Below are 26,868 nucleotides of genomic sequence, written 5' to 3'. Positions count from 1 at the left end.
AAACACAAACTACCCTGTACACAGACTGATGGGCATTTTCTTGCAAAAAGTGCTGTGCAGAACCAAGGGGAGAGATGAGAGATGAGGGCCCAGCTTTCCTCTTATCTAACAGGGTGGCTCCAAGTAAACCTCAGGGAAGTCAGTGGTGTTGGAGCAGTGTAAACCAGATGCTAAAGGGTTTTCTTCAGGGAGTGCTTTCCAGAAGTCTGAAAAAAATTCAGGCACAGTGGAGAGACTGAAGTTTAAGGTTCAGTCAGGCAAGAATTAGCCTTCCTACTTACTGGAATGCCTGATTGGAAATGACATATGCTGAACTGGGAGCAAAGTCCTGCAATAAATAACCATGGTTCAGTCATTTCCGCCTTTGTGTGGCAGAGAACTGGCACTGGGTGAGGGACCCCTTAATGGCACCAGTACCAGTTTCACCTTCCTTTTCCTTCTTACTCTGGTGCTTATGAAAAAGAAAGAACTAAGCTGCAGAAGCCAGACAGTGAAGATTTCTTCTGGAGAGGTAATTTCCCACCCTGTGGGGTGCCATTATTTTACAGTGCTGCATTACTTTGGAAAGAAAAGCAACAGAGAGCGCCAGGCGTTGTCAGAAAGTGACCATTCAAGCAGGTGGTTGGGGGGTGGGGTGGTTGGCCATTTATGACTTAACTGGGAATAAGCATTTTAAATGTTGAAACTGTATATCCCGGGATTGTGTGGGATCTCCTTCCTACATGCCCGTTCCCAGCTGCTATCAGAGACTGAATCCGGAGCTAGCTATGCCTTTGATGCAACACAGTATGGCTGTGCTTCGTGTCTGTGCATACCACTCCCTCTTTGTTCTGGGCAGACATTTCTGCTCTGTTCCTGTATCCTGGTTTCTGGCACAGGTGGAAAAGTATCTGTCAGTTGTGAGTCACAGGGGCTGACCACGGCCCATCTTTGGCCTATTTTTGCTAAGTACCGTGCTTCTGTACCACCCTACATCACTCATAGTAACAGGGCATCACTTTGTTGAAGTTAATATGCAGATCCGGTTCCTGAGTCCTGAATAAGAATATGAGGGCGTCACCGTAAGAATAACTGATTATCAAAGACAAAAGTTCCTTCTTGAGAGAGTGTAAGAAAAAACCAAAACAACAGAAAAAACCCAAGCAGCCAGAAAGAACATATTCGTGTTGCATTGGTAAATGTTTGTAGATGTTGTGCTTGAGAATTGGCTTAGTTACAGATGAGCTCTGGATGTTGACCTAGTCTCACAGGGAAAATCAATTCTTAATATAGTCAGCAGGTGTTGTGCTGGGGTCACAGCCCTGGCAGTTTCTCCATGTGCCAGCTTTGGTTATTAAGTGTGACATTTCACTCCTTTTTTTGCAATTGGGTCACCTATGTGAAAATTACATTTTAAGTTCCTGCTTTAAAATGTGTGTTAGATTGGACTTCTACATCAATAGTCTGTCATCTCTAGAAGCTTCTATTTATTTTTCACTTTGGGATCACAGTACATTTTGTAATTTTGATCATTTGTGATTTTCAGCATTATCTTATGATGACTTTAAAGTGGTACATCATTCTGGGCTTGCTTAGAAACCCTGTTCAATCCACGCTACTGTACAGCCCTTTATAGCCACAAATGGAGCACAAAGATCATGTACCTTGTCAAGCACTTCCTACATTCCATTTTGCTACCCTAATAGCCCTCCTTATCGTTAAGATACTGGTATAACCCACAAGAAGTGGCAGAATCTTGCATACAGGAGTATATTTGCTCCTTCTATTCAGTCTGAAGAAAAGTTTGTTTATGCACCAATTGATTTTAAATAAGACCATGATTTATGGAAGCAACTCATATCTTCCTAAATAACATAGATAAAGAAGTGGCCATCTATAGGAAAGCAAGTGACAAAATGAGCCCTAATTCTCTCACTGCCATGTTTTCTTTTAACATTGAAGGTTATTACAACATGAGGGAAAACCGATATTAACCCTGAACTGCACCATGATTTTTTAATGGTAATCTTCATTTTTCAAGAGCATGGGTTTCCAAAAAAGAAAGTGGTGACTTGAAACACTTTTCTGATAATTTAGTTGCTGAGATCTAAACCTCAGAAACTTGTATAACGCCACCACAGAATGAAGATAAATCATAAAATTATTTATTCAATCAGAAAAGTAATGAAATCTGGGTATCTCTCAAAATATATACCATCCATATTACACAGACTTGTAAATGGTTATCAGAAATTTTAAACATAAGATTTTAAAGCCCTGACCCATGAGAGAAGAAATCTCAAGGATTTCAGTGAAATTATTGATGATTATTATTGGGAACTACTCGGTATGAAAATGTGTACAGTGACCTCTTCAGGGTTGAAAGCATCTCCTGTGTTACGTGGCAGAACTCAGAGTAGACCACCACCCTCTTTGCTTTGTGTAGATGGTTTCATTGTTTCTGCATTGGGTGTAGCTTATTATGATCTCTTCTTCTTTAACAAAATTCATAAACATAATTATTTTAAGGCATTTTGTTATTATTTTTTACAAGGAGACATCTCAAGGAAACCCCAACCGTCTGTTCTGATCAAAGCCTGAGCCTTTTTCTGGCATAATGTTATGTTCTTCTTGACACTGCAGGTTACATACAGTGATCTGAAACATAATGGTGGTTTTCAGAAAGGTAAGTCCTGTTCTTTGCTGTGATTTACTGTTTAGCCTGAGGCCCACAGAGGAGAAAACCATGGTTCAAGTAAAAAATAAAATAACCGACTATTGACAGGTATAAACTAATATCTAGACTAGAGTTGAAGAGGTGTCTTGCCTAGCCTGGCTGTATTCATGATGAGCTGGTGACCTCTGTCACAAGGTGTGGCACTGAAAGTGCATAAATTACCTCTGGAGTTTTATTCAATGCAACTGAGAGCTGTTAGTCTGTACTATTCGTCGTGGCATAACATTTCTTCTTCTTGTGCCGCGTTTATAGATGCTTTACACTACAGTCGTTTGCTTTTAAATATAAGCCCATAAAGTATTTTGAGAGGAAAAAAAAAATATTATTTCAGTAAAAACCCTGAAACTTTGACAGTAAATACTACAGTATGTAACAAAAGTTGTATACAAGAACACACTCAGCTAGAAAGCCACTTCATACCGATTGAAGATCAGCTTTGTTCAGTTTTCATTCCAGCCAATTACAGTAAAGCTTTCTATTTGAAGCTGTATTAGTGCCTGGAGCAAGAGAAGGTATCCTGGGGGCTTGGAGTTGAGGAGTATAATAAGGACAGTAGTGCAGCAACACAAAGATGCTGTTCATTCCTAGGAAAGGGCAGCTGTAGCTCACACCTTCCTCAGTGACAGCAGAGCAGTTCTTGGTAGCTTGCTCTGCAGAGAGGCAGGATGTTGCCTCTACAAATGTGAAGAGATGAACTGGGCTGAATAAAGAATGGGTTGGGTTTTTTCTAAAGAAAGATGGAAAATGTGGGAAGCACCCACATTTCTAAGGGATTTCAGCTACATCTAAAAACTCTTGCAACAGAGCCCTCTACATTTCCAGGCATCTAGTCTGTACATGTTTGTTTTTCCTGGTAATGTCTATGTTTTCAAATATCCCTTCTGTTAGAATACCATAGCTAATATGAGGCTGCCAAGACACTTTAGCAGCATTCACTCTGCCCCCCTCCAATTTCTGGGAGGTAGTGGAGCTGAGTACCTGTTATCCTTGTAAAATGTGTTGCCTCATTTCCTCTTGTGAGACAGCTGGGTTTGGTTTGATGGCTTGTCCAAAGTCATGTTCCAGGTCAGCTATGGAGCTGGGAGTAGAACTCAGAGATCCTGATACTATAACTGTTAGACTGTACTGCCTGGGAGCAGCAAGAACTTACTCAGTTAAACACTGCTAAAGGAATCCAATCACTAAAAAAATAAGACCAAGAGCCTGTGAGCTATATGGCATCAAGCATATCACTGTATTGATGGTTGCTTTTCTTCTCACCAGGGTGATCATGTGTGGCTGGACACTCAACCAAACAGTGAATTCAATGTCCCTATCGGGGCAGTTGTGAAGGACTCTGACTCAGGACGGATTTTGCTGGAGGATGATGAAGGCAAGGTGGGCTACTCTATAAATTTCTGTAAAAGATGAACATTTAAAACATTAAATTCTTTTAGTACATTTAGTATAAATGTACTAAAAATGTATAAATGTACATGTAAATGTACAATGTAGAAGTGTATAAATGTACATTTATACATTTAGTATAAATGTACTGAAAGTTTAAATGTACAAAGTACTTTGTGAAGTACAAAGTACAGAAAAATGGCCATATTTCCATCTAGCCAAATGATCTGACTTAGGGAAAGTCTGGTAGGATATACTGAAAGAAAGAATATAAAAATGAGGCAAGCATAGGCTGACATCCTCGTATCCCCAGGTCCCAGCACTATGATGATTTAGAGCTTCCTGAGCTAGAGGTTACGTCTATGTAGTTATGAAAAGAAAATGGACAGGCTCCAATCCCTAAATCTGGTGGAGCTTTAGGTGAAATCATGGTCCCACTAAAATCAGTTGGGGTTTCATCTCCCTATCTCATACAGTGTTGTGACTGTGATGCCCTGACAGAGCTGCACCCTGAATAGTGCTAAATGTGGTGATGTCCAGAACCCACTTGAATGGCTTCAGCCAGTGAATGTATCAGCCATCTGGTCCTGGAGAGCAGCAAACCAGTGAACTGTTTGTTAGATTATGCTTGTTTGAGCATGGATTATACTGAAGCTTCATGGTTCTCCTTTGTTTGCTTCTGAGCAACAGCATGACACATTAAAGCATATGCCTTGCCTTGTTCAGGAACACTGGATCACAGCTCGGAACATGCACATGGTGCGCTTGATGCACCCCTCCTCTGTCCAGGGGGTAGAAGACATGATTCGCCTTGGGGACCTCCATGAAGCAGGCATGGTGCACAACCTCCTCATCCGCCACCAGGAACACAAAATCTATGTGAGTGCCAAGGCCACCAGGCATAGTACTTTCAGGAACAGCCTCTACTACACAGCAGAGTGACCTGAGCAGCCTGCAAGCCTTTCATACATGGGGCCCTCTGCTTCCTTTACAGATTGAGGGTGCCAAGGAGACACAACATAGTTTTTCTCTTATTTCATTCAAGAACTTTGGCTGTGAAGAAGAGAGCTAATAGCAGTTTCTGAAATCACAGATATGTGTACGTAGTGGCCCTGCTTACTTTCTCCTAAGGTGATAATTTTCACCAGTGACTGACAGTTAGCTAAATCCAGCCCATGTTACACCTTATTGCTGCTATTACCTTCAGCTGTGACGCAGGATCAATCCAACTAGTACACACTAACATGATTTGGATGTCTTCCAGTCCAAGTCAATGTTTACTTGATTTATTACGTCAGTAATAAAATAGATAAAGAATAAATCTGGATATTTAGGACACCTCATTTAATTTCATGTCTATTACAGGTTTTATCTGTGACTGAGCAATTTGGCGTTTTTAGTTTCTTTGTTCCTTACTTCACAGTTTCTACTATGACAATAATATTCAGGTTTTTCCATGCTTTGCTTCCAATGTTGCATAGACTAGAGGAGAGGAGCTGCCTCTTACAACACAAATGTGGTGATGTTTAGTGTAAATAAGGACTGATTTTATAGATGCCACAGTTGTAACTACCAACATGTGTGTAAAGGCCTGTTATATTAGACTCAGTCTGCAGTTGTCTTATGTAGAAGTTCTTGAACAATATTATTGCCTTGCATTTCCACAGCCTTCAACAGCCTCCTTCATTCAGTGGTGCTGTTGTTTATAAATGTTACTAAATGACTAAATGGAGATATGAATATAATTACTAATTACTAAATTACTAAATGGATATATGAATAATGCAAACCATAACTTTGCCCATTAGCAAAGTTCAGCTACATCTGCACTAGAACACAAAAGCAGCTTAAGAAAACAATACAGAAGAGCTTATGATAACACACAAAAATCCCAGGTCAAATTGGACTTTATCATGCTTCTGTGCTTGAGACAGCGACCTAAGCTGTGATTTGGCAAGGAGATTATAGCTAGGATTCTTCCTTTTGCAAAAACCTCCATATTCTGGGATATGTAAAGGCAGTGAGGAATCAGGTTCTCAGAGGTTCACCTAAGTGCTGCTGTGGATCTCCTAGGCTTCCCTCCTGCCTCTGTTTAGACTTATACTGCAAGTGGCTTTGGTTGTATTCTTATTTGCAGGTTTGCTGTCAGAGGTAACACTCATAACTGTTTTCCAGACATACACAGGATCAATCTTGGTAGCAGTGAATCCATACGAGCTGCTGCCGCTCTACACAGTCGATCAGATCAGACTGTACTGTAACAAGAGGATTGGAGAGCTACCACCTCATGTCTTCGCCATTGCAGACAACTGTTACTTCAATATGAAGAGGAATAAGAGAGACCAGTGCTGTGTCATCAGGTGACTGGACTTAGAGAGCATGAGTAGCAGAAACTAAGTCTGGCATGTTTGGGGGGCATCTTCGTGGACATAGGAGACCTTCCAAAGGGAAGGGCACAGATAAGACTAGAGACAACAGGAAGGAAATATTTTCTCCCCTTCATCTTCAGTTAGGGCTACAAAAGGTAGAGCATAAGCAAGGGATTTCTGAAGTCCATTGTTTTCCCCCAGAATCTTTGAATGTGGTTATACATTCTGCACATGGTCGCTACATATGGAAACACAAAATATGAGCCTGTGTGATGTAAGGCTACCTTTTACCTTGGGGACATGATACTTATGTTACAAGTATTTTCTGAGAACAGAGATTTCCTGGAGAGAAACAACCTCTGCTAACCTGAAGATGGAGGGAAATTTTCTTCATTCTATAAAGACAAAACACGTATCCACTTTCTTTTAATCATCAGTGTGAAGAACCAGATAATCTCATTGTAATAATGTCTGATTATAGCTGAGGCAACTCAGTTGATGTGCTAAAACTAGCATTGGAAATCTGGTAATGCATTAAAGGAGAAAAGGAAATGGTCATTTAATTTGCACTGGTACAGAATGTCTTCCTTGGATTTGCTTGGTTTTAATTAGTGAGAGAATTTAGTCCTCAGCCCAAGTCTAAAAAACAACTTAAATTTTAGCAGATAAGATAATGAAAGACTAAAATTCTCCAGCCTTCCATGAAAGACTGTCTGATCTGCCATTAACAGGTTAAATCTAAGTGAGCTTTATTTTACTTTCATTTTGGTCTGCCGTTTTGCCACCCTAGCCAAAAAAAGAAGAGAGGAAACCTTTAATGATTTTATTTCTTACTGCAGTGGAGAATCTGGAGCTGGGAAGACTGAAAGCACAAAGCTAATACTACAGTTTTTGGCAGCTATCAGTGGCCAGCATTCCTGGATAGAGCAGCAAATCCTAGAGGCCAACCCCATTCTGGAAGGTAAGTTATTTAGCAAACATGCCTGATTTATCACCTTTATCTCAGGATTTTGTATAAGGATAAAAAAAATCAGAAACAGATCTTTAAACCACTGTATTTGTATAACTGCTAAAATCCTGAAACACTGGTGATGCAGGGTAGAAGTTCTGTATACTTTTCTGCCATGTCCTTATGAAGTCCACAGCAGCTCCCACGAGGTAACCTGGAATTGCTGGGAGCACAAGAGTCCCTGGAAATGCAGAGCCCAAGGTAAAGACCCCTGGTTTAGCATTTGCACTAGATAGTGACAAAGTGACTGGCCAGTCATGGATATATCTATAGGAGAAGCTCCTGACATATCCATCTTTCTCTGTAGAAGGCTCAAATCTGTTCCCAGTAAGTCCTTCTGGAGGCCTTCAAACCTGCCCAGCTCTCTTGGCTGGCCAGATTGGCTGGCTGCATTTGGAGCATTTGAATACATCTTTCAGAACAGAGTTACCTGTATGCACAGTATGCCTACCTCTCTCTTTAGGAGGCAGCCTGAGACCAGACATTCTGCAGTGCTTGTCAGCACTGTCATTTCAAACACAACGTGTAAAATACCAGCAGAAAAAAGCAGGGCATAAAAAATAGACTTGATGTGCATTAACTGCAATAATCCAGATACTATCTCTGTCCCTTGCCCATCAGCTTTTGGAAATGCCAAGACAATTCGAAATGACAATTCAAGCCGGTTTGGGAAATACATTGATATTCACTTCAACCGTAACGGTGTGATAGAAGGAGCCCGGATAGAACAGTTCCTTCTGGAGAAGTCCAGGGTTTGCCGGCAGGTAAGGGTTAGGGCAGATGTACATTCTGCCTGCTCCTCCATTCCAAGCTTACACTGACAAGGCTGACCATTGGCCTATTTCTTTCTCTTAGGCTCCAGAGGAGAGAAACTATCACATCTTCTACTGCATGCTAATGGGGATGAATACAGAGCAGAAAAAGATGCTAAATCTGGGCACTGCTTCAGAGTACACTTATCTCACTATGGTAATAGTCTCTGCTTTCTTCTCACTATCCCTCAGCCATTTGCTTCTCCCAGCAAGCAATTACAATGGGAGCTGCAGACGGGTAGTTACCAAATATGAACAGTCCTTTCCTCTAAGTACCAGAAGCAGTAATGCTAAAAGCGCGAGCCTCTGTTTCAGAGATCTAATATAATGTCCACCAGTGGGAGGCAGCTTGTGGCAGTTCAAAGCTTACTATCAAAGTCAGACTTAAGAAACATAAAGGACATCTTAAAGCAGGTGTGAAATATTCCCCACTTTCACAGGCACTCAGATTTCAGATGAATGCAAGGGATCTTATGCCAGGAAGAATACTAATAGGTATGTATACCTTAAGGGAAAATGAGTAAGCAGAATCAGTGCCAAGAATCCTAGTCCTTATATCTTATAAAATCTTATATACATAATGCAGGAAGCTTACATTCATTAGCTGATGCTAATGTCCCTGTCTGGGTTTATGTTGCCATAGGGGCAGCAGTGGGATGTTCATAGGTGAGATTTTTTAAAATAGCTAATTGGTTTAGGGCATGAAAGCCATGGTGCAAATCCTGTTCTTTAGCCTCTGCAGATACCTCATATTAAATACGTCAGCTGGTTTGGTTTGAGCTGTTCTCAAACCATGGCTGTTCTCAGCCATGAAAAAAAATGGAGCTAAGTCCTGCCTCTGCTGAAGTTAACGGGAGCTAGGCATCTAGTTTCAGAGGAAATTAAAACAGGACTATAAAGCTGTTGCTGTAGTCTCAAAAGCAAAACCATTAAAGTTGCTGGAGATTTTTTTCAAACACATTTTCAAACTAGCAGTGATCTTGCAGCGAGAGCTGATGATTGCAATTCACACATTATCCATTCCATAAAAAGGGCTGAAGTTCCTGATCAGTATTATACAGAGACAGGAGGATTAGATTAAAGGAGAACATATCTGTGCTTTTGTTCAGGTCAGCTGTTGGCACAAGCTGGCATGTTTGCATACTATAAATTGAAATGTCTAAGAATACTTCACTTTTGTAATCATCACGATATATTGTCAGAAATAGTAGGGATAAAAAAAGGCATTTTCCCATCTCCCTCAGGGCTGAAAATAGTTTCTCTCAGGAACAGCATCCTAGGACCCACTTTGCAGGCTTTGTTGAAGGTTCTGTTGATGCTGCTTTAGATGCTTCCATCTGCCTTCTGCTAGAACCTAACATCCTTATTTTGAGATTTGCCTTCTAATACTGATCCAATCCTACTTGCTTTGATTTGGGATTAGGGCTCTTAATTGTCCATTAACAAGGCAGAGAAGGAAATGGAAGAAACATGGCCTTGTAAGTGTACATAACCTTATTAAAGTTTCCTGCCCTTCTTTACTCCAGAGCAGCCTTCCCCTCATCTTTTCCTTCTGGCTTCCCTAGTATTCAGTCTAGCCCTGGAGAAAAGCATTATTTAGCACTCTGCTAGTGGGTTCTTCTTGAGAGTAGAGGTGAGGGAAGAAACAGCCATAGGAAAAACATATAAAATGCCTACACAGGTTTTTATCTTGCATCCTGTGGAAAGTGGCTCACAGGGTATCCACATTGTGTACAAGGGTTTGTCCGCCTGCAGATCCTTTCTTCCTTGTATGGGTGCCAGGAGGATTTTCCTTACCTGCACGTGTGGTGTCTTGCAGGGCAACTGCACATTCTGTGACGGCCGGAATGATGCAAAGGATTATGCCCACATCCGCTCGGCTATGAAGATCCTCACGTTCTCAGATTCTGAGCACTGGGACATCAGCAAACTGCTGGCTGCAATCCTGCACCTAGGGAATGTAGAGTTTGAAGGTAAACTCACCATTGTCTGTGCTTGGTCCTTCATTGGACTCAATGGTAAAGGCCTAACGGTGCTGCCTTCTTCCATCTGTACAGATTAGGTACAGATTAGGTTACATGTTGTCGTGATTTAAGCCCAGCCAGTAACTCAGCACCATGCAGCCACTTGCTCACTTCCCCCTGCTCTGGGCAGAATGGAAAGGAGAATCGAAAGCATGTAAACCCCATGGGCTCAGATAAGAGCAATCCAATAATCAAAGTACAATATAAAACTACAACAACTATTACTAATCATAACGAAAAGGGAAGTAACAAGAAGAGAGAATATAAAACTAAAAAGGGAAGGGGAACAACCCCAACAATAAACACAGTATATGCACAATACGATTGCTCACCACCCACCAACCGATACCCAGCCCGACCTGAGCAGCCATCTGGGCCTTCCAGGCGACTCCCCCCAGTTTATATACTGGGCATGATGTGCTGTGGTATGGAATACCCTTTTGGCCAGTTTGGGTCAGGTGTCCTGTCTCTGCTTCCTCCCAGCTTCTTGTGCCCCTCCTCACTGGCAGAGCATGAGAGACTGAAAAGTCCTTGATCAGAGTAAGCACTACTGAGCAACAACTAAAACATCGCTGTGTCACCAGCACTGTTCTCAGACTAAAGCCAAAACACAGCACTGCACCAGCTTCTAGGAAGGAGAAAAATAACTCACAGCTGAACCCAGGACACATGTGTTGCTTTTCCCTGTGTGAACAGGTGAACAGGGTTGGAAGGGCAGGCAGATAAGCACCAGGAAATTCTGACTTATGACTCCACTGCCTAGTGTTTTGAAAGACATCATCTTATTAGTATTTTGTCATGCTATCAGGTTTCCATGGTTATAAATAGGCCCTTATCGCACAAACTGAAACAGCAGATAATATAATGCCATGTTACATTTGTTGATTGTTGTGCTACACAAGCCAGAGGACACAGGAGCAGCTGAGTGATGTTTGCTGTGGAGATGATAGCAGTCATTCTCCTGGCTAAGTTTGGTGAACACTCATCTGCACAAGTGCATTGCTAGTATGGCAGAGGCACAATGTGAGACACCCACCAGCAGGATGCCAGAAGCTATCATGTTTAAGAAAAGGATGCCTTCTTACTCTGTGATATAGAGGGCCCAATACAGTGATGCCAACTGGATTCTTTGGAGTAATGCTGGTTGCTAAAATGAGGGATTTCCCTTATTCCCCTTCATTGTCTAAATTTCCCACAAGCCAGATACATGGAAAAAAATATTTTCAGAAGTAAGATACCACTTCCCCAGATCCCAAATACCTACTATTTAAAATTAATAACCTCTCAGTTTTCCTGCTTTTTTGGCCTGATGTTCTGGAATTGTGAGGGCCCTATACATCCCAGGATCCCTGGGTGAAATCAGGACCTTCTTTAGTAAAAGCATCCAACCTGGGAGTTTCAAAAGAGAACTTACTGCCTTACCACATTCCCAGAGCTACAGGGTTACAGAAATACAGCTGCAATGACAGCATAGCCCCTCACCATAACAGACATTATTCACCCTGAGATTGACTGTTTCCTCATTGCAGCGGCTGTATTCGACAACTTGGACTGCTCTGATGTGATGGACTCACCACACTTTTCAATTGCAACCAAACTGCTTGAGGTAATGGACTCTCATCTTCTCCTGCTAATTCTCCCCTTCACCCTTGTTCCCTGAGCATAGTAACACAGCATAACTCCTGTGGAGTATATACGGATGCACATACAATGGGCATGTCCCCTTCTTCCTGCTGACACTCAAGTGATGCTTGTTGCAGATGTCTCTGTGAGCTAGGAGATCTTTAACTGGGACAGCAGGCCACCAGTGAATGCTGCTGGACAGGCAGTTTGTCATGGCCCTCTTCCTCCTGAGACAGATTTCGCTGGATCTCCTTTATCCACCTGGAATGACCAGGTTGCGATGACTGTTCCTCCAGGTGGACTCCACTGAACTGCAGAACAGCCTCACAAATCTCTCCATCATTGTTCGAGGAGAAAGTGTGTCCAGGCCTCTGAACATTGTTCAAGCTGCAGATGGGAGGGATGCCTTTGTGAAGGTACTGGTGCTTAAATCTTCCCTGCTTAAAGCCTAGGAATGCTATCAGAGCTGTCTCTTACTCATTGAGGAGCCTTACATGGCAAACATTCACCTAGAGGGCTCTGGTCCCTCATAGGTTTCAGGCATAGTTTGACAGCATTGTAGCAGCACAACATCAAGCAGTAAGTTATGTCCAAAGACTGGAATGATGAGCTCTAATTCCTCTTTAATTTTTCTCTCAGGGTATATATGGACGTATTTTCCTGTGGATAGTGAACAAGATCAACTCAGCCATTTTCAGCCCAACTTCTCAGAAGGCTAAAGGCAGTCGTCACTCCATTGGGCTGCTAGACATTTTTGGGTTTGAAAACTTTGGCAACAACAGGTAGGAAGCTCTCGCTTCATTTCCACCAGGAGGCTGAAAAGCAGTTGATGTGAATGGAAAGAATGCAAAAAACAGACACATGGTCTTTCATTATCATCTTGATTCTCAGAAAAGCAATGAAATTTCCATCACTGAATTTTCCCAATTATGATCATGCATAGATTCCATTTTTCTTCAGTCTTGGTCATATTTCTGCCTCCTCCCTCAACCATTTTGGTGTAGTCATTGCACACGTCTGTTCCAAAACCTCATGACTTTTTTCAGAGCAAAAAGGCTATGAAGCTGCTATGAGCAGGCAGCCACTGTGTGAGGATGTAGTATATCCCCATGTCCCTACAGTAAAGTTTCTTGTTCCATAGCATTTTTACAATGTCTCTTGGGATACATTTTGCAGGTAGTACAAAGGAGGCCATGTTGTGTTTCCCATTTCAGCTCATGCTTCCCTCTTGCTTAATGTTCTCCTGTGCCTTTTTTGGGGCTCCTTCATTTCTCTACTTTTGAAGACAAGTCAGCAAAATAATGGGTCAGCATGCCATTGTCCCACTGCTGCCTCTCCTGCTGGTGGTTTTAGTCCCAAAGCACCAGTTCTGCTTGTTCTTCTCTAAAGGGGCAGCAATTCTCCCAGTTGTGTTACCATATCATCAGTACTCCACAAACCATCAGCACATATTCTGCAGTCTTAATCAATTTCAACTGATGCATCTTGCTTGTTTTCAACAAGATAACATTCCTCACTGACTTTTGGAACATGGTCAAGGATCTGTTCAGCTCATCTTCTCCCTTTTGTGTTCTCTCCTATTATGTTATGCTATTCCCAATGGCCGCAATCCACATGTGGCCTTACTGTGGTGAGCACTGCACAGGCACAGCAATTGCCAGGTCATGAAATTCAGGGGCAGCATAAAGGAGTAATTAACAAAAGAAGTGGTAGTGCCAGTGCAAGTAAAAACATGCCACACACTCAGTTAAGCTATTTCCACAGTTATATGTTCCCTTTTATCTCTAGAGTTTCTTGAAACACATACAAGATCTTTCCTTGCTTATTCAGCAATACTCAATCGTCAGTTGTTTTATTTCTGGTTATCTTTATCACAGCAGAAGATGCATTCCTTATATTGCTAAGATTGGCAACATGCATTGATGGTGATCATTAACACTCTGGAATACAGCAGTAGTATATCTGGATATGCATTTAATAGAGATAATAAATAAATACCGTAAATCAGTGCAGCACTGGCCAAGGATAACTGTGGGTTCCCATCTTGTCCCCCAAAAGCTTTGAGCAGCTCTGCATTAACATTGCCAATGAGCACCTTCAGCAGTTCTTCGTGCACCATGTCTTCAAGCTGGAGCAAGAGGAATACCACGCAGAGAACATTACCTGGAGTAACATTGACTTCACTGATAACCGCCAGGCTTTGGAAGTCATTGCACTCAAGCCTATGAATATCATCTCCCTCATTGATGAAGAGAGCAAGTTCCCAAAGGTAAATTTCTGGTTTCACTTGTACTGCCTGGCTTTGCACACAGCTCACTGGTAACACTTGGCTTTGCACACAGAAAAGTGCGAAAATGGCTTTTGGGTACAGTATGAGCGGCAATGTCTTCTCCCCACAGATGTTTCTTTTAAATTAGCTCACTATACAAATGCTTCACTCTCTGCTGGAATGTGCTCTTCCTCATACCTCACTGTTGAAACTCTTACAGCTGTCCTAGACAGAGAAGGAAGGATCACTACTGCTGTTTATTTGCTGAGTATAGGCCAGTGTTGGGGGGAATCTGCTTAACTGTCCTTTTTTGCCTGTATTTGTTTCTAGGGCACAGATGCCACCATGCTCGTAAAAATCAATTCCCTCCATGGCAAAAGTAAAGTCTACATCCCACCTAAGAGTGTTCATGACACCAAGTTTGGCGTCAACCACTTTGCTGGGGTCGTATTTTATGAATCAAAAGGTGAGCCTATCTCTGCTGGATATGGAGGGTGAAGAGAAGGGCATGACCTGCACTGGATGCATATCACTCCAGGGTAGTGTTGATCTGAAGTCAGATCAGGAGGTCAGGAGGATTAGAGTAAACTAATCTGCAAGTTACTGTAAATGAAGTGGATTTTAGCTAGAGAGACTGGCACTAGAGCCAGCAGGCTGCAGACGTGACAAGCTGATTTTGTTTCCATCCTATAGACTTCCTGGAGAAAAATCGGGACACACTGAGTGCTAATGTAATGCAAGTGGTTCATTCCTCCAAAAACAAATTCCTGAGAGAGATTTTCCAGGTGGAAACGACCCCACCTAGTCTGGGACGTGGGACCATCCGGCATCTTGGAGCTGACCAGGCCTACAAGGTTGGCTTACTGGCAGTGGGTTGCAGAAATTATTTCTCCTCTCTTCTATAAGGCTCTGATTTTTCTTGACTTCCTCTTTCTTTTGCACTGTCTCTGCAAATCCCCATCCCTTTCATTCAACTCGTTTCTGCAGAGGTGTCTGATGGAAAAGCCAGGGTCTGATCATGCTGTAAACAAGTGTAATGTCAGTCCCATCTCCCAGGACTGCATCCCTGGACATCTGTGTGGACACAGAAGCATGAGTTGTGCTACCTCCCCACGTTATCATCAGCTGAACGGGTTTGCTCTGTGTTTGCCTGGGCATCCATACTGCATCCACATCTCCAGGAGGGATGTAAATTCGTAAAAAGAAACTGTAGTTCAAAGGTTCATTGGAATGGAACAAGGCACCAACCAGAGACCCCTCTGCAAAGCCAGTACCTGTCCAGAAGCCAGCAGCTAAACTGCTGCTATACTGTACATGTAGACAGTCTGCTGGGACCATAACACCAAGAGGTCTGACTGGGGAACTGGCAGGTGGGCCCTGGCCTTTTCCTTCTTGCAGAGGACTGACAGGATAGTACAAAGGAGCAAAAGCTGTGCTGTCACAGAAAGATACTGTCTCCTGCTCCCAATGACACCTGTAGACACAGTCTCACTGCCCTGCATATTGCTGCAATTTTAGCTCTTCCTCCTGGCCCGGAGGCTTTGTTACAAAGTTCATGATGGGTAATTATCACAGAATCATCTGTGCCTAGTGGTGTAAGGGGTCTTGTCCTGTGCATAGTGAAAATGAGGTTGTAAAGCACAGTGGACTGGAAACAGCATGGAGCAGAGTTCAAGTTCTCTGTTCTGCTGCAACTTTCACATACCTTAATTTCTGAGCATTTAAGTATGCAGTGTCATCGTTGCGTGAAGATACTTTTGCTTTTAACATTTACATCTCTGAGTTTTCCTGTCAGGATACAGAACAATTAGCTTGCAATCTTACCTGTTGTCTGTCTATCTCCTGGCATTGTTTTCTGATCCTGTCCTTTCTTCCTCAGTCTTTTTCCCAATATGGCTTTCTGCTGTCCAGAACATCTGGCCACGGACAGGTAAACATCCTGGGGGCAAAGAATATCAGAAGTGGTACAAGCAGCAACAGAGAACTGGCTTAGCATCTCTTAGATGCTGTGAATACTTTCAGATTAAATATCAGGTCTATCTGCATTGCTCTAATGCTCTAATGGTTTTTGTCTCTATAAATAAGGTTGCCGTTTTGGGAAAAAACAAACAAACACAACAACAAAACAACCTTTCCTTACATTTAGAAAGTACAGTAGCATGCCAAGAAATGAGATGCTAAATGTGGGCAGCTGCCCATTTCAAAATGCCCAGAACTTAGCTGAAATACCCCTATTAATTTCAAATGGTCTGGGCCACCATTGGGAAGCCTAAAAAACAGGCTACAGAAAAGAATAGTGAACGAAGTGCCAGAAGAAACTTTGCTGTCCTGAGGTCTCAGAGATGCTGTTCTGACACACCAGGGGAGAAAAGTCACCACCAGCTCAACAAGTTCAGCTTTAACGTTATAGGTGTGAGATCATGAGCGCCTGGGCTTCAGACTTCTGTGGCCATCCCACTGATTTACAAGTACAGCAGAAAGGCCTCTAAGATCTGCGAGTGCAAATTGCTTTTAACTGTTATACAGCTTAACCATGTATATGCTGTTACCATAGCTACTTCAAACAGATGATTGCTAGCCCTAAGATGCATCAGAGCTGCTACGAGACTTTCCGAAGAACTGCTTAACAAAGGCATAAGCGTTCAGTCGCCGGAGGGCAGCATTGCCCCGTAGTTAAGGCGGAAGGTGGGCACTTGAGTGTTAAAAAGGACGCGAAACGTTAGAACCAGCAGAATGAGGTACTGTAAACTGCCTCAAATGGAAGCGAGGGAAGCCACTGGACTTTTAATTATTTACTTGTAAAAAAAAAACCCCAACCCAAACAAAATAAACCACAACCCACCAAAGCCCCCAAACAAACAAAGCAGCCAGCTGTATTGTGCTGCAATGATTAGCTTCATGCTTGTATGTAGAAGGCCAGTGGCGTCCTTTTGTTACTTGGAATCTGCACTGTTCTCACCATAATTTAACGTGCCCTTAAAACGCACTAGGAGGTAGAAGCTTAGGTCTACTGTGATGATCCGTGTGAAAAAGACATAGGTGGAGCTGTGCTTTCAGAGAAGCTGGGGAAGGCAGGAGCTAACTGCAGCCAAATGCAATCCCTCTGAGGTTACACTATTGCAACTGGGAGCAATAGTCAACCTAGGAGCAGTGAGACATAAAGCATTTTATATGCAGCCATAAATAGAGTAGCTCTTACCTTATTCTTCAGTAAAAGTTTTCCTTTTCACTGCTTACTGTAGTATTAACAAGCAAGGCAATACTAATCACTAAGGAATGAGCTGCTCTGGATCTTTAGCATTCCTAGTTAGCTATGAGCTGGCAGCAAAATGCCTTGCCTGGGGGTTATTATTGCTTTGGGAGTACCTGTTTTTCACCAAGCTTTCAGGCACCCATGAATAATAGCTTGGCACCCAGGCGCTACACTAAGTGCAACCTTGGTTGGAAGAGACAGGCCAATGTGAGCTCATATGGGAGGAATTTCTTCCACCACAGCCACCCCCACTGACAGAACTTGGTGCCCAATAGGTGAAAGAGCTCAGTCGGCTTTCTGTGCAAAAATAAACCCAAATTAGTAAGATGGAGATGGCCCATTTAGCTCCCATGTAGGTAAATAATTCTTTTTCGGGCAGTCCTGTTACATTGTACAGAAATACAGAGATCTATTACTTGGGCCTCTAAAGGTGAATGATGTAGCAGTCAGCATGTGCTTACTCTTCAGGGCTTGGATACCACCAAACGGCTCTCAACTCTGGGAGGGCAGTTCAAGCAATCCCTGGAAAAACTGATGAAAATCCTTGAGCAGTGCCAGCCATACTTCATCCGCTGCATCAAGCCAAATGACTACAAGAAACCACTGGTAATGTTTTAACAACATGAGATCTTGTCTTCAGTAAACTTTTCAATGAGAAGCTGCCAGTTTCTGTGCAGCATTTTATATCTGTCCTTCAGCCAAGAAGAGCTGCAGTACAGGCTATTACTACAATAAAATGAGTGGTAGGACATAGCATTGCTAAGTTACAAAAGCAACTCTAAGAAACATCATAGAGTAATAGATGGCAAAAAAGCACGTGTGTATTCCCGAGTTGTAGAAGCCTTTCCTGTAAAGATAAAAACAAAACTAGAGAGCTTCTAGTCCTTCAACAAGGTTATAAATGGAAAACACTAGGATGCAACAATGATCATATGATGAAATAACCTGAGAGAGAATAGGAGAGCTGTTGGTGTTTAAGAGAGGGGTGATGTGGCTTAATTTGACACTACAGGAGAAGAGGAGTGACTTTGTCATTAAGAGTTTTCGCTGCAACTCAGGAGATCATGACCCAGTCCTACACTAAAACCTTGCCTGGCCAAGTGAGTTAATAATTTTTGAAGTACTGCATGTGGCTTAGTGAGCCAATTTTTAATCCGCATTACAAGAAACTAGGACCATGCATACTGTGCTTTGTATGCCTATGCCCAAAGGGCCTAAGTTGCTACTGCAGTTATTCATACCTGCAAAATGACATAAACAATTTAAAGTTCATCTGAAATTGCAGTTCCAGAAATTGAAATGGTTGCTAAAGTCAGACTGAGGTTAATGGACTGTTTCTACTGCTGATAAACATGAATTTGAAAACCCTTTGGGGTGACTTGTTTATGCCTGCAATGAATTAATTTAGTGCACTAAAGAAATAAGAAGCGCAATTAACATAAGCATTTTTCAGGCAGGTTAATACATATGTTCTGAGATATGCTGCATATGTAGCTTCTTTCAGTGTTAAGTGTCCTCTTTGTCTGCTTTCCCTTTCAGTTGTTCGACCGGGAGCTGTGTATCAAACAGCTGCGATATTCAGGGATGATGGAGACTATTCAGATCAGGAAAGCTGGCTTCCCAGTTCGCTACAGCTTTGAGGAGTTCTTTGACAGATACGGAGTTCTCCTGCCATGGTCTCTTCGACAGCAGGTGTGTAAGGAAAAACTTGGTTTAAAATTAATTTAACTTTTCCTGATGGAGCTTGAGTCCTTCCCACAGTGGAAGGTTCTTGGATTACTGCTGGCACAGTTGAGACAGCTGTCATCACATGAACTGTAGCTAAATACCTACATACTCACTTGGACCCTTGCTGAAATAGTAGAGGTGCTTTTAGGTCCAGCTATCCTTGACCTGCTCCACACTGACATCCCAGGCAGGGTGGCATCCCCACTGCCCTCGGATGTTTCTTTTCTGTAATGACACACTCTTCCTCACACCTGAACTCCTGAATGTTTGGCCATGCATTCATGTTCCTCCTTTTCTTGCCCATTTGAGCTGAACCACTTTTGTTCATTATACTGTCAGCCCAGAGGTCTGTAAGACCTCATCTCTTTCTGTTCTTTGCCCTTTGAAATGCAGGGCAATACACACTTACAATAGTACAGCTACTGTGTTTCACAACCAAGCCCTAACATGATGATGCTTTTGCACATCAGCTGAAGAATGATGCTCGACAGAGCTGTATCAGCATCTCTGAAGCAGTGCTGGGCAAGGATAAAAGCTGGCAAGCTGGAAAGACCAAGATGTTCCTAAAAGTAAGTAAAAAGGACAGTTTATTGTCTCTTCTCCTGAAAAACTGGGTGCTTCACAGTATAGCTTGACCTGCTTGCGCAAGAGTGGTGACCCAGCAGGCCTGGGTTCTTTTATAAACTCTCCCTTGAATCATCTGAGGCTGGATCTTTGTTTCTGAAGGCCAAGTAATTTAATGGACACAGCTTGGTGTAGGAAAGGTTGATCCTGTTCCTGTTTTACAGTGCTGCAGCTGAAACAGCACAATGCAATGTATTGGTCTCTGCTCAGGCCTTGAGCATAAAAAAGAACTAGGTACCAGCACACTGTTGCAGGGGACCTCCTTGCCCATAGCATACCCCCAGGGGTAAAAACCGTCTTACTTCAGGCAGATTCTCTACTTGTTTATGGCTATAGCCAGAAACGGTGTGGTCAGATGGTGTGAACTCTTCCTGCTGCAGTTCCATAAATACACTTTAATCACAGCTTGCTTGATGATTTTGGGCCTCTTTCAGACAATGTGTCCAGTTTTCAGAAGTTGTGGGGGTGTCTGCTCAGCTGGCATATCCACACTTTCTTTTTAATAGGATCATCATGATACAGTATTGGAGCTGCAACGCCAAAAGATACTCACAGATAAGGTTCTTCTTATCCAGAAGGTGATGAGAGGATTGAAGGACAGGTCAGTGATCTTACAGAAGGGAATTTGCTTTGGTTTGAAGCAGTAATCTTTGTTTAACACACTCTATGAAGCATTTTGAGTATGAATCTATATCTTCCACTAGCCCTAAATTCAGTGCCTGTCATGTTAACAGTGCATCTATGCAGACTTTGAACAAACATTTGTGCTGGCTCAGTTTCTTTATTTTCATTATGCTTTTCAAAATGCAGGGCTGTGACATGACATGAAAAGGAAAGGCTGGACGGAGGATTTGCACTTAATATTTCTAGTAAACAGTAGGCATCTGGAAAGAAAGAAATCCCCATGGAATCTGTGTCCTTCTCAGAGTAACAAGAACTCTCTTATGCAGGATGCTTCTTTGATACAAGACATAGAAAAGAATCAGATAGAAACTAGCTAGTCCTCTTTAGCAAAGATGCACAATTGTCTGGTTTTGTTTGAAATATATTCAGAAGTGAGATTTAGTCACTGTCAAGTAAATGTCCTCATTAAATGATTTACATCATGATTTGTACATAGTAATCTTGCGTCTCCCAACCAGAACCATGATACAGGACTGAATCTTGGTTTGGTTTAGAAATATTCCTGACAGTAGAGAAGCAAGAGCTAAAAAACATGACGTAAATGCTCCAAAACCCCCTTTTTCCCAAACTCTGCCTGCTATCTAACAGAGAACCACCCCTCCCTAAAAGCCTCACCTGGTTTTTATTTTTAAACCATCAGAGCTATGTGCCATTTCTGACAGCCACAGTGTGATTGACAGCTTTTACCATGGGAAGTTCATGGGCAGTTATGACACAGGGGAGCAAGTGGCCATCAGATGGGAGAGTTAACTTATCCAGGCTTGATATGGGGGCTTTTTAAGAGCAATCCAACCACAGCAGTGATTTTGGTCTGCAGTCGCTATGAGTACTTTTGCAACATTAAGGGCAAAGTCAGCTCAGGTGTATCAAGGTGGGTTAGTAATACTTCTATTTCATCCTTTCTACTAGCAAATGGATAACAAAGCGAATAGGAAAACACTTTGTGAGCTCAACTGATTCATGGTGCTGCTTCACTTGCAGAATGAGCTGAGCCTAGGTGAAATCTCCTAAGGCCTTTATTTACAGAAAAGGTCAGGCAAAACAGCCTATTCTGGCCTTTCTATCAGCATGGAGAACATGTAAGCAGACAAAATGAGTGAGTATAATTTTGTCTATGTGGTGTAAAAGTATCTTACCAGACTAATCTTTCTGCTGCAACATAATACTTTTTTTTGGCTACTCACAAGCAGGAAGAAGAGCCCTTGCTGAGCATCAAACTTGCCCTGGCAAGATGTCTACTAATAATTGAGCTAGTTAGTTTAACAGTAGTTTTCCTGGCTCTAGTGTTCCTAGACAGGAGACAAGGCTGAGATCAGACTGTAGACATCTCATAAAAGGAAAAAAACCCCCACCACCTTGTTCTTTGTTCTTATCATAAGAAGCAGCAGAAATAACCTATTATTGTCACCTCACCTGTCTCCCTGCTTAGGAAGCAATTTCTGAAACAAAGGAAGTCTGCTGTAGCCATTCAGTCAGCTTGGCGAGGCTACTGCTGCCGGAAGGATTTCAGAATGGTAAGATGCAAGTGTATATATATGTATTTGTGTGTGTTTATATACTATGCCCTGCCAGAGTGAGTGGAGTATTAGGAATGAAGATATTCACAACTGAAGGGAGGATGAATAGAGCTGAAGGCATGATGGCAGGATGTAAAGAAGGACGTAAGCCCACGGAGGGCTCTGGGACCTCTCAGGGCTTGCTGAACCTGTGACCTTTCTGGTGAAATAATAACCAAACTAACCTCTGGCAGGCCTGGCTCTGGCAACTTGACATACGAGTGATCTCACACTTCTAGTCAGGAGTCCAAGGCTAGCATTTGTGCATCAGTGTGATGCAATTCCTGTCTGAAGAGCCAGGCTGCTGTCCTGCACTCTGCCCCATGCTCTTGGGATTGACACACCCATCTCTCCAAGGACGTGCCTTTTCCACCACCACCCCCACCCCAACCCATTCACTTGGCTTCATTTCTGCTCTCTTCCTTCCCTTGTTATAACCCCAGACTATCTTTGTCACTTCTCGGAGCCACTCCCTAGAACAAGTCCCCAAAAGAACTCTATATACTAGATCTAAAGCCTATTGCTGGCAGAGAATAAAGCATAAAGGGCAGTATTGCATCAGTGCCCTCCAGAGACTTTATCTAATTACTGAATTTTGTTATCTTCTACTCATCTCAACTTACTTTCAGTCTCAATGGTTTTGAACCATAACCACTTCTTTCTTCTCCACCTCCTACAGGTTATGCTGGGTTTTGGGCGCCTGCAGGCTCTCTACAGGAGCCGGCAGCTTGCTAAACAGTATGAAGCAACTCGGGCTCATATCATCAGGCTTCAAGCCGTGTGCCGTGGTTATCTAATGCGTCAAAAGGTAGCAGAGCAGAAGAAAGCTGTATGTGTTATACAGGGATATGCAAGGGGCATGCTTGCTCGACGAATCTACCAGGGGATGAAGAAGGAGGTATTCTCACAGATACCTTGTGAATGTGTTTCTGTGCAGTCCTGGTAGAGATTTCATGAACAGCAAGTGTTGCCATAGCATAAGACTGTGGATATTTATTTTGGGATGTTTTATTTTGAGCTCTTGTCAAGTATGAAAGCAGACTTTTAAGCAGACTGATCTTGTTTACATTTGCTTTCTATGTTTGTTATCACATATCAAAACTTCACTGACAGAGCTGAAATGTTTTTGACAAAAGGGAGGAAAAAGATGTGCATGCATTTCAGTCACTCCTGCAAGGGAAGATCAATTTCTACAGCAAAGCCTGATAATGTTCCTTAGGGATTGATTCAAAGGGGAATCCTAATGTGTCTTGGTATGTGCTGCCAGAGAAAATCCTATATTTACTACCTTGGTGGTCCACAGCACATGGGAGAACTTTCTGTGGTTTTCTTTCTGTATTAATGCCAGTTTGAAGAAGAAAGCCAGTTTGCAGATTTCTGCCTGTGGCCTGTTCCCTAAAATGCTAAATCTAGAACTGAGTCCCTGCTGTGATAAAGTCCTGGTGCAAACAGCTTGTTAATGGGAGAAGGGCGCTGGCTCAGCAGTTGTGGTAACAGTCACAGACTGGTCCTGTTGTTCACAGAACATAGGCAAGGTGGAAGCCAGGAATATCAACTTGGAAGAAGAGAAACATCTCATCCAAGTCCTTGGACCAGTGAAAGCAACGGAAGAAGCTATGAGATCAGAAAAGGTAGGTATGTTGGCAGAGGGACGCTGGATGCTGTCTTCCTTGGCTGAGAAGAGCCTGCCCAGCTCACTCCTGAGGACTTGCACTTCTATATTTTAAGAAAAAGCAGACACAGCTGTAAATGTATTTGTAATGATGCTTTAGAAATGGAACAAGGCAAACACATGCACTTTTCTGTTTGCAGTATGAGCTGCCACTCAGCCAAACATGCACAGTGCTATTACAGCCCCCTGACATAAAACATTTTTAAACTTTAGATAATGTTGGGGTTTCTGCTGTTAGGGATTCTGTGGTTTTCCTGTATTATCTCTTGTTGATAAAGTTCTTGAAAAATTGCACATCATTACCAATAGGCCAGCAGTCTATGAAGACAGCTATAAGAGCAAAGCCCTGCTGCTGATGTGCTAGTTCTTTGCGACTGCTTAGCACAAGCAACGTTTGCCTTCACATTCAAACACAGCACTAGCAGAGCTGAATCTTACTGCATAACACCTTTGTAATAGTGTTTTATCCTCTCACCCATTCATTCTAGCAGAATGCCTAACCACCTTCTATGTTTAAAGGAACACCTGGCTGCTCTGGAGAGAGAGCAGGCAGAAGAAATACAAAGGAGGAATGCTCTTGCCAATAGATCAACAAATGATGATGTTATCAGTGACCAAGAAATGGTGGACAAAATTTTTGGGTTTTTACCTTCTGTGATCGGAGGCCAAGAAGGACAGGCTCCTCTGGGCTTTGAGGTACAGAGCTGCAGACTGGTAATGGGTCATGTTCATCCCTTGTGTAAGTCTATTCATTGCTAGAATTCCATCAGAGGTCAATTTCATTTAATGAACTTCCGTCCAGTGAAAGAATCACCCAAATTAGTCATCCAGACAGTCTTTTTGGGATCTGCTTTCAGAGGTCAGTTCCCAAAAGTTTTTGGTCACGTGCAGTTTGAGGACTATGTGTCTTCAAAAACTACTGCATGTTTGTTTCTTTGGCCCAGCAGACCCTCATCAAATAGTGCATTTTGGCACCAAGCACATGTTCTGCTGATGGCGCTTTCAGTGCTTTTCCAGCTGAAACAAGCTGGAAATTCATGACCCAACTTATCCCCTGTTCTTTTGAGATATACTGGTCCCGACAGCTGTAGAGGATGGAACCGGGTAGGGAGAGGTAGGCAGAACAGAATGGTCTGGGTTAGTGCAGGATGTGAGCAATGAGACAGCACCTGGATTTTCCATCAGCAATGTTCTTGCTGAAGACCAAGACAGGAAGGTCATATAGAATGGATGCATCTCAGAAGGACAAGTTCTGAGCCCACATGATCTGTTGGTAGCAGCTGAAAATGGCTTTGGGGTCTTTGGAGTTAGCTGGAAAGCCAAATTCTGTAGGACCTATGGCCAAGAAAAGAAAAGGGAAAGAAAAAAAAAAAGGGAGGACAAAAAGAAAAAAAAGACAAGACTGTAAAATAAGAATATCAGAGTACAGGAAAAGAAAACTTGTTTCTTCCTCATGTTCTGCACAGGACTTGGAAACAGAACGTAACAAGCTGGATGAGGTGGACCTGGACATGGTTCCCATGAGTGTGGAGCTAGAAGAGGAGGCCGATGGCTTGGAAGAGTACACCTTCCCAAAGTTTGCAGCTACTTATTTCCAGGGGTCTTCTACACATACACATATCCGGAGACAGCTGCGGCACCCACTACTCTACCACGATGACAGGGACAATGTCCTGGTATCTTGCTCCTTCTTGTTGTTGAACCTGCTCTCTCCACAGCCTTGGCTTCTATAGCTCCCCTCATCCTTGGGTCCCCTGCTTCTGGCACAGCCCTGGGAACCAGAGACTTTAGAGCCAAGCAGATAGTCCTAAGCATTTGTATGGAAGTAGTAGTTCCCATCAGCATTTTTTGGCACTTTGCAGGCAGGTACCTTGCACAGATACCTGCCCAACCCAAGATCTCTTATCACCTTTAGTCTGGCTAAAGAGGGAACTCTGGGATTTGTTTTGGTTTCTCCAGATAGCCTTTGGGGGCAAAACTGGACTGGACAGAAGCAGCATCAGAGCTCAGCCATCTCTCTGCTCTTATTAAGGTTGCTGGTCTGTGAGTTAAGGCAAAAGGGGGAGGCCCAGGCCTCCAGTATTCCCATTGAACCACAGGGGGTTGAGGAGGTGAGTTCTTGATGCTAAGCAGCCTTGCAAAATGGAGGATCCCATGCTGCAAAACTTCACTATTATTTGGCTTTCTAGTTCTGGGCATGAGAGCTCCTGGAAGAGTTCACTGCACTGCTTATCTGTCCAGGGAGGTAAATGCAGAGTGCAGTTCAGCCAAGGTTTCTCCACTTCAACCACAGAACACCTGCAAGGTGCCAGTAAAGGGAATGCTGAGGGCTCAGCAATCACAGGGCAAATTTGACATTCCCACTAGAACTGCAGCCTCTTCCTTCAGCATAGAGTGTTGTGAATGTTGCTCTCATGTTGTTTGACTTGAAAGTAAACTCCTGCTGCAAATGGTGGAAGGCGATGGGAATTTTAACAACTTGCACTGGGTAAAGGTAGAAAATGCTCTTATCTAAATAGGCAGAAATGGCATGAGGCCATCGGTTCTCTTGGCAGTGTTTGACTGTGCTTTCTGCCACTACAGGCTTCTCTGGTTGTGTGGACTATCATCTTGAGATTCATGGGGGACCTGCCAGAGCCAGTACTGTTTGCCAAGAATGCCACCACCAAGAGCGGCTCCGTGATGACACAAATATATGATACACTTGGCAGGAAAAACCAGGTCCAGTTCAGGAGTGACAGCCCAGATACGGTGAGAGGAGCAGCCTATGTTTGTATGTTCATTTCCTTGCTTTAGTTTCTGTGCTGTTCTACCAAGAGTGAGAAAAGCAAAGAAACCTTTTCGTGCTACTGTACTTGAAATGCTAGAAGTATAAAAGGGCCCTGTCAGTCCTGGAAGGACACTACAGCAGGAGGAGACAAAACAAAAACATTTCCAATTTAAGCATGTTTCTGTCCTTAATGAATCATTTTTGCTGTACATTAAACTAACTTCCTATAATGGTAATGTTGTAGAGAGAAAGCAGAAAGGATAAGATTTCAAAGGGGCTCTCTTCCCTGAAGCTGAAACGGACATCCAAGTTGACAGGGAAGGTAAGAGATGGAGATAAATTGCTTCCCCTAAGTCATCTTGCCTGGAACCCT

The 26,868-nt window shown here is 42.8% G+C and overlaps 1 protein-coding gene across 1 annotated transcript in view; it reads left to right on the top strand.

The window, feature by feature from the left end:
* MYO7B (myosin VIIB) overlaps nt 1-26,868 on the top strand; it is a 53,835-nt gene that overhangs the window by 2,320 nt on the left and 24,647 nt on the right. Inside the window, exons 2-26 of the mRNA XM_030496009.1 lie at nt 2,623-2,665; nt 3,980-4,093; nt 4,829-4,981; nt 6,278-6,462; nt 7,311-7,432; nt 8,102-8,244; nt 8,336-8,449; nt 10,112-10,265; nt 11,846-11,922; nt 12,236-12,355; nt 12,579-12,721; nt 13,998-14,208; nt 14,539-14,674; nt 14,902-15,062; nt 17,930-18,067; nt 19,001-19,153; nt 19,660-19,758; nt 20,320-20,414; nt 21,927-22,011; nt 22,733-22,951; nt 23,577-23,684; nt 24,245-24,421; nt 25,192-25,401; nt 26,309-26,476; nt 26,740-26,817. Coding sequence (XP_030351869.1) covers nt 2,648-2,665; nt 3,980-4,093; nt 4,829-4,981; nt 6,278-6,462; nt 7,311-7,432; nt 8,102-8,244; nt 8,336-8,449; nt 10,112-10,265; nt 11,846-11,922; nt 12,236-12,355; nt 12,579-12,721; nt 13,998-14,208; nt 14,539-14,674; nt 14,902-15,062; nt 17,930-18,067; nt 19,001-19,153; nt 19,660-19,758; nt 20,320-20,414; nt 21,927-22,011; nt 22,733-22,951; nt 23,577-23,684; nt 24,245-24,421; nt 25,192-25,401; nt 26,309-26,476; nt 26,740-26,817 — 3,381 coding nt within the window. The 5' untranslated portion in view covers nt 2,623-2,647. The remainder of the gene's footprint in view (nt 1-2,622; nt 2,666-3,979; nt 4,094-4,828; nt 4,982-6,277; nt 6,463-7,310; nt 7,433-8,101; nt 8,245-8,335; nt 8,450-10,111; nt 10,266-11,845; nt 11,923-12,235; nt 12,356-12,578; nt 12,722-13,997; nt 14,209-14,538; nt 14,675-14,901; nt 15,063-17,929; nt 18,068-19,000; nt 19,154-19,659; nt 19,759-20,319; nt 20,415-21,926; nt 22,012-22,732; nt 22,952-23,576; nt 23,685-24,244; nt 24,422-25,191; nt 25,402-26,308; nt 26,477-26,739; nt 26,818-26,868) is intronic.

This window comes from Strigops habroptila, chromosome 8, assembly GCF_004027225.2.
Source record: "Strigops habroptila isolate Jane chromosome 8, bStrHab1.2.pri, whole genome shotgun sequence".
Taxonomy (NCBI): Eukaryota; Metazoa; Chordata; class Aves; order Psittaciformes; family Psittacidae; genus Strigops; species Strigops habroptila.
The sequence above is the reverse complement of the archived record's forward strand: the minus strand, read 5'-3'. Positions and strand labels throughout refer to the sequence as shown.